At 30.8% G+C, this 8,168-nt stretch overlaps 2 protein-coding genes across 2 annotated transcripts; both read left to right on the top strand.

Moving 5' to 3' along the window:
* The first annotated feature begins 392 nt into the window (after positions 1 to 392).
* On the top strand, positions 393 to 2,676 carry LOC115241901 (putative uncharacterized protein DDB_G0286901). The gene is made up of 6 exons (XM_029817861.1): positions 393 to 414; positions 713 to 838; positions 943 to 1,068; positions 1,173 to 1,568; positions 2,437 to 2,491; positions 2,562 to 2,676. Exons 1-6 carry the CDS (start codon positions 393 to 395, stop codon positions 2,674 to 2,676), a joined length of 840 nt encoding a protein of 279 aa, XP_029673721.1.
* A 1,407-nt stretch (positions 2,677 to 4,083) lies between these two features.
* LOC115241900 lies at positions 4,084 to 7,801 on the top strand. The gene is made up of 8 exons (XM_029817860.1): positions 4,084 to 4,153; positions 4,364 to 4,729; positions 4,802 to 5,601; positions 5,644 to 6,277; positions 6,466 to 6,531; positions 6,880 to 6,999; positions 7,154 to 7,332; positions 7,577 to 7,801. The coding sequence occupies exons 1-8, from the start codon at positions 4,084 to 4,086 to the stop codon at positions 7,799 to 7,801; spliced, it is 2,460 nt and encodes an 819-aa protein (XP_029673720.1).
* The last annotated feature ends 367 nt before the right edge of the window (positions 7,802 to 8,168 follow it).

The raw sequence follows: 8,168 nt of genomic DNA, 5'->3' as shown, positions 1-8,168 counted from the left end.
ACTATTTTTAGTTTGATAGCATCAAACTTAAATTAATATGCCTAATGCTAATATAAGTTTACATTTTAATATTACATACAGATTAAATTTTTTTTTATAACAAGTCTACTTATTATTAGTCTAAAAAGTAACTTTAAATTTATAATATAAAAGTTACTTTTTTGAATTATTCTAAAATAGATTAAAATATAATTTTTTTGCTATTCAATTAAAAAACACTGTCAAAGTTTTGATATTCGTATATTTAAAAGAATATTCCATTTTGGTCGTTGTTAGACTAAAAACTATAGATAAATATATCTGTTTATATTTAATTTGTTATTAATGTTTCTCCTTTAGATAATTATGAAAAATTGGAAATCATTAAAGTTAAAATTGAGAATGAAAACAACATGAAACATAAAAAGCAATCCAGTAAGTAAAACTATATTTTTACGAATTTGGAAGTGCAAGGGATAAAACTTATTATTATTGTTTTATTTATAATATTTATAGTCTGTGATAGTAATATTAAAAAGAAATCAAAAAGAGTTGCATTATTGGAAAATAAAGAAAATTTATGCACTCTAAATAAAGACTTGATGACTATTAAAACAAAAAAGCGGGTTAGAGAATATAATGGTAATATAAAACAACATAATGGTAATATAAAATAAATAAATATTATTTATATTTGCACTTCAATTAACAATAACACTCATACATTTTTTAGCATCTAAGTGCAATACGAACAAATTACCAAAACAAAATATCATACAAAAAAGAAGTATATCTAACACTGCGAATAACATTGATGAGTCAACAGACAAAGATATGCTGGAAATCTCGAATGATACTGGTAAAAATATTTCTTTGATTTGACTGAATATTTTTCATTACTTTCACACTTTATATTATTTATATTTGCACTTTAATTGACAATAACATTCATGCATTTTTTAGCATCTAGGTGCAATACGAACAAATTACCAAAACAAAATATCATACAAAAAGGAAATACATCTAACACTGCGAATGACATTGATGAGTCAACAGACAAAGATATGCTGGAAATCTCGAATGATACTGGTAAAAATATTTCTTTGATTTGACTGAATATTTTTCATTACTTTCACACTTTATATTATTTATATTTGCACTTTAATTGACAATAACATTCATGCATTTTTTAGCATCTAGGTGCAATACGAACAAATTACCAAAACAAAATATCATACAGAAAGGAAATACATCTAACACTGCGAATAACATTGATGAGTCAACAGACAAAGATACACTGAAAATCTCGAATAATGCTGGAAATAACATTGAAATAACAGACAAAAATACGCTGGAAATTTCGAATAATGCTGCAAATAACATTGAAATAACAGACAAAAATACGCTGGAAATTTCGAATAATGCTGCAAATAACATTGAAATAACAGACAAAAATACGCTGGAAATTTCGAATAATGCTGCAAATAACATTGAAATAACAGACAAAAATACGCTGGAAATTTCGAATGATGCTGCAAATAATATTGAGATAACAGACAAAAATACGCTGGAAATTTCGAATAATGCTGGTAAAATTTTTTTTTATGTTACTGAATATTTTTCATTATTTTTATACTTTATTTTTATTTAAACATTATATTATTAAAAATAACTTGTTTCAATTTGATTTTTATTTTGTAATTAATAAACACGCTTTTAAGTATCTCTTGACTGGCATAATCTAGAAAAATCAGATCAAAATAGAAATGCAAAATCAAACATAGTAAAGTAGACGAAAAATCTGAAATTTTCAATAATATCAGTATTAAATATTAATATTACTCTATTAAATTATTTTCTATTCTACCAGATTATGTTTATTAAACTTCCAATAATTGTTTGCTCTTAATAAAATTGGCTTTTTTACTCATTTTCAAATTATTAAATTTTTTTTTTTAGTAATTTAATATTTCCAATTTTACAAAAAAAAAATATTAATATTACATATATCGCCAAAAAATCATTTATATTACATTCATATATATTATATATATGTATACATATAAATATAGCAATAATATAAATATAAATATAGCAATAATAATATAAATATAGCAATATTGAAAATAATTGATTATTTATTATACATTAGTACATTAGTACATTAGTACATATATTAATACTATATATTATACTATATTATTTTAGATGCAGAAGCAACTAACTATGAATGCTCAGAATCTACTTTTGATGATTTAATTCGTAATCTAACAAATAATTCAGATCAATATTCTATAGAACCTGTGTTAACGAATCCTCAAAACGCTTTATATTTTAATTTAAATGAATTAAATCAGCAAGGTAAAAGAAATATATAGTGTATTATCTATAAATTTGATTGTCTGATGATTTTATTGGACAACTTAAAACTTATAATTTTTGTTTAATATTTTGCAGATTTTCAACAATCATCTATAAATTTGGATCTTCTTAATAATTCTGATAATAATGGGTAATTTCTTTTTTTACTTCACTATTAAATTAAATTAAGAACTTTTTACTAAAATTAAAATATGATGCAGGAATATTCTATTACCGTTTGATTTACAAACAGAACAAGAAACGCTCGAGCCTCAAGCCATATATAATGTAAATTTTAATAATAATTTGATAATAGATAATAGTGAAGATGTGTAACAAGCCGCTTTCGCGAGGCGGTGACGGATAACTCGGTCGGGATCCGGGGCTCGTGAAAGGGTATCGAGAGACGAACGAAAGTGATGTTAGGTACAATATAATTTATTGCGTGTCGTGGTGTATATGTACAGCGTGTGTATGTTATGTGTGTAAGCGTGTATAGGTGTGTGAATGTATTATGATGTGTGCGAGACGAGTGACGAGGGAGTGAGTGCGCAAAACGTATGACAATGATTAGGTGAGCGCAGCGTATCGTAGGTAAGATCGTTAGGTATGAGCGAGTGATACAATCGTGTGAGGGCGTGTCGGTGTAATTCGCTAGGTGCGTGACGCGGTCGCCCGTACGGCGATACGACGGTGTGCGATGTATAAATGCTTATAATCGGTTGAATTTAGATATGAGATACATGCGTATACAATGCTGAATGGATCGTGGTGCGGTCGTGTCGGGGCGGTGCATTCAATGCAACGCACGGATGCGTTGCGCGGTGCGCGATTTCGGCGGATCGATAGAATATCGATTATAGATCGCGGACAGCGAATTCGGCCGAGGCCGTTATCTATCGGGCGGTAATTTCGGTCGGCCCGGTGGGCGGTCCTTCGCCGCGTACTTATTGATGGCGGCTATCGATCAGTGTCGCGGTAGGGATGTGGATCATCCCCCGGCGCGGGACTTAGCGCGCCGTATCAATGGCGAGTCCGGATGTCGTAATGGCGGTCGCGGATGTCTTCGATAAACGCGTATAACGCGTTCTGTATTACGTCGGGAGGATGGTCTTTCCCCGTGGAAGTGCAGGAGTACAACGGCTGACGAGAACACCCGTCGGTGGCAGGGAACTCCCCACCACTAGATGAGCGCCGTTACACGCAGGTGGTCGGATTTATCCAAAGTGTCGAGAACCCTCGACGGGGACGAGTACGCCCGTTCCCGTTTGCCTCTCTTTAAAGGTTTCGGACGGATCGCTCTCGGAGATGCCGCAAACTCTCGGCGGAGGCTGAGTACACCCAACCCCGTTTTCTCTCTCTCTGAGCGCTTTAGGATCTAGGCGGTTTCCAGGCGTCTTACAGACTCTGGCGGTGCGGGAGATCTGGTCCCGATGTTCAGAAACGCGCTCTATTTATCGGCGCGCGCGGCGCGCGCGTCTGCGTAATTCGCCTATTGTTCTAACGGTATCTGGTTTATCGTTGAACCGGCGCGCGCGACTCGGGTATCGGTCGGGCGGGTCGGGCGGTTACCCGAGCGCGTCGTCGGCTCTCGATGTTTTCGCGCGCCTAACGGCGGTTATATGTTTACGCGTTTCTGATATTATTTAAAAATGGGCGCTCAGCGCCTCCGCATTTGCCCGACCGGTGTTCGTCGGGCGGCGGACTTCCGGCGGATCGGCGGCCGGGTACGGTCTAGTAACGATGGGGGAATGCATCGTTACAGATGTATCATTACCACCTCGTTTTAATTTAAAAAACATACAAGAAAAAGGTACAATAATTTTATATTAAACATGCAATTTTATATTAACAACAAACTCATTATTACAACCAATTAGACAATGTTATAATTTGTAATAGTAATTTTGACATTTTTACACATTACTACATTTTAGAAAATAAAACATTATTATATATATTGAAGATATCTCTTTTTTTATGTTAAGAATAATAATAAATATATTATTTCTTATTGCAAAAGACGAAGATACAATAAGTCATACTAATTCAATCAGTGAATCAAATGATTCATCTTATGTGCCTGATTCAGATATTTCTGAAAACAGTATAGAAGACAAAAATAATTCGAAAACTTTGATGAAAGATGAAAATCAAAATTTACTTAAAACATCAAAAAATACAACTCTAGAAATGTCACTTTCGCTTGGACATAATGCACCAGACGACACAAATATGTTTGTAAAAACTGTGGAATCTGGAAATAAGAAAGATTTTTGTATTTATTGCCAAACGGAACAATCCAAGTTGAGTCGTCACCTTAGCAGAAAACATAGAAATGTAAAGGAAGTAAAAGACATCTTTTATATTCCTAAGGGACGACCAGAGCGTAGAATTTTGATTTAAAAAATTCGTAAAAATGGACATTATCTTTTTAATACCAATTCAAATATCAATACAGGTGAATTGAAAGTTATGCGTCGTCCTAAATATAATAAAAATGTTAGTGATTTTTCTATATGCTCGCAATGCAAGGGTAATTATTTCAAATCAGCCATTCGACATCATTATAGAAGATGCAGTAAACAAAATTCTACAAATAATAGAACTATATTAGCCAAATCAACAAAAATTACAGGTCGAATCCACGAATCTGCGTGTAAAATTCTCCGACAACGCGTTTTTCCAACATTAAGAAATGATAATGTTTCAAGAGTTATAAGATATGATGAATTGGCTATTAATTATGCAAACAAATTATGTGAAAAATTTCAAGATCCTCACTTTTATGATATGATTCGACAAAAATTGCGTTTGATTGGTCGTCTACTTCTTGAAATGAAGAATCAAAATGACAAAATCGATGATCCCTTTACAATTTTTGTACCAAATAATTATGATAATTGTCTCAAAGCTGTTAGAACCTTAGCAGGTTTAAATGAATCAGGAACTGGCTTTAAAACTCTATCAGTGGCAACATCTTTGGGTACTTTACTCAAACAACTTTGGAAGCGGTGCATTACAATAATGATAAAGAGACACGATAAAGAAAAACGAGAACTTGCAGAACAATTTTTAAATCTGTTAACAGAAGATTATTCTTTTTCTATTGCTCGAACAGCTATTGAAACTCAGCATCGAAGGAAAAGATACTCAAGAAAATTATTACCAACTCAAGATGATATTAAAAAATTAGAGACTTATTTAAATGATACTCTAAAAACATCTTACGATTTATTAAAGCAAGCATTTTCTTTAAATGTGTGGAAAACATTGGCAGAAAGTTGTTTGTTGTCAATTTAGTTATTTAACCGACGTAGGCCAGGAGAAATCGAACGTGCTTTAATTGAAGATTTTCAGAATTATGAATCAGTGAATGAAAATACAATAGGTACATCTTACCTATCGCTTAGCAACGATGAAAAAAAAGCAGCAAAGAAATATGTTCGATATACTATGAGAGGAAAATTAGGCCGCACTGTACCGGTTTTACTTCATAAACAAATGCTAGAAAATTTACTATTACTTCTAAGCCATCGTAAAACTGCCAATGTTCATCTAAAAAACCCATATCTTTTCGGAATACCTGGCATAATAAAGGGAGACTATCGTTATTTAAGAGCATGTGATCTTATGAGAAAATATTCAATGGAATGCGGAGCATTAAATCCAGATAGGTTGCAAGGAACTAATTTAAGAAAACACATAGCTACAATGTGCACTAATTTAAATTTAAAAGATTACGAAGTTTCCGATTTGGCTAATTTTATGGGTCATGCAGATAAAATACACAAAGAGCATTATCGGCAGCCCATTTTAACTAGAGAAATATTTCAAGTATCTAAATTATTAGAAATTGTACATGGAAAAGACAGTGATGAGAAAATAGAGGAAGATGACATAGAGCAAAATAATTTTCATCAAAGTATACTTTCGCGTAAGTTTATTTTGTTTCTCTTTGTTTGTTTTAAAAATTAATTTATCAACGTTAGTTATAATTAATAACTATTATAAGTATTTGTAAGCAAAATAAAGTAAAGCAGAATGTATAATTATAACTAAAAACACAATTAAAGCTAAATTGTTAAAGTTCAAAAATTATAATCTATTTTGATTTTTTTATAGATGATAGTAATTCTATACAAGAGTCTGAAAAGCAATCTATTAATACGAATAAGCGAAAATTTAATGGTAAGTTTTTATTTTGTCTAAATTGTCAATGTGTTAGTGCAAAATCCATATTAAAAAATACTTATATTTTATATCATAATTAATAATTGCTCTTTATACAAACTGTTTTCCTTCAAATACAGTTTTTAATGTTACAATATATTTTAAATATTTAATCGTTACTATACAAATTTTTTATTTTAAAATACGAGTTGCACTTTAAACTAAATCAATCTTTATTGTTAGTCTAAACAATTACAGTCAGAAAAATTTGATTTATATTGTGATACAAACAAATTTGGAATTTAAAGAAAAATAATAATATTATTAATATTATATTTTAATGCTTCGTGTACTTTGTTTTTACAGATTCATTGAATCTTGAAGAATCTAATACAAGTGAAAATAATACAGAACAAAATTCTTTAGGAAACGAATCTTCACTATCATTTTCACAAGTGAATCATAAGAATAAAAAAAAACGATCAAGTAAGTTTAATTGTTTATAGCATTCAAACAACATATCACTTTAAAGACATTACTTACTATCTCAAAGAAATTCAAAAATTAATGAATGTAAATTCCTGCACTTATAGAACAAATCATATGGCATATTGGTTATAAATATTGTTTTTATTATTAGCATCTCCATTTGGAAAATGTGTTCGACAACGTTGGACTGCAGAAGAAAAAAATATTGCATACACAACATTCAAACAGCATATTATTTCAAAAATTTTACCTTCTCTGAAAGAAATTCAAAAATTAAAGGATTCGAATCCCGGTATTTTTAACAGAAATCCTGCAGCAATTAAGACATGGGTGAATAATCAAATAAAGAAAAATAACAAATAATTAAGAAATTTACTTTTATTATTCGATTCGTTTTATTTTTTTAATTATTTGTTCAATTGATGAAGATAATTATGGGTGTGTTCCCTTTTTGCCGGCGTTACAACCATCCATGACGTCATAACAGTTCACTGCCGCAACGTTCCGAAATTACTTTGGCACTGTCAGTAGCATTATGATTTTATATTTCGGAACGACTTTGCAGTAATTATAGTGCAATTCTATTTTATTGCACGACGCCATGTTGCACTGTAACTGCTTCATCTTGGGAGCTGCAGTAACCGCAGTAGCAATATGGCTACCATTTATGACGTCATTGATGGAACTAGATGCTGTCGCAGCACACTGCGTGCTAATAACGGAACAATTTTTCAGCACTGCCAGTACTGGCAGTGTATATCGGAACACACCCTATGTTGTATTAAGTTTGAAAGATTGATAATTACTTTCATTTGTTTATTATGCCTGTTTTGTTCATTAAGTTTGAAAGATTGAAAATGATTTTGTGTTTATTATGCCTGTTTGTTTTGTGATAAGTTTACCTTGTGTTTATTATATTTATTTTAAGTTTATTATCGCAATATTTGCTTTCGTTTAATATGTCTTGTTGCAATATTAATAATATTATTTACAACTATTCTTTGCAATATTAGTATTATTTTATATTTTCTTCTTTTAATTATTTTCAATTATTTTCATGATAAATATAAAAAACAAAATTATGCAAATATTATTTAAATAAATTTAACATATATAATATGATAATCAGTAGGAATATTTGATAGAATCTAGAAATAAGAATTTAA

The sequence above is a fragment of the Formica exsecta genome, unplaced genomic scaffold, assembly GCF_003651465.1.
Source record: "Formica exsecta isolate Colony F162 unplaced genomic scaffold, ASM365146v1 scaffold535, whole genome shotgun sequence".
NCBI lineage: Eukaryota > Metazoa > Arthropoda > Insecta > Hymenoptera > Formicidae > Formica > Formica exsecta.
Note: the sequence above shows the minus strand (reverse complement) of the source record. Positions and strands in the feature narration are given on the sequence as shown.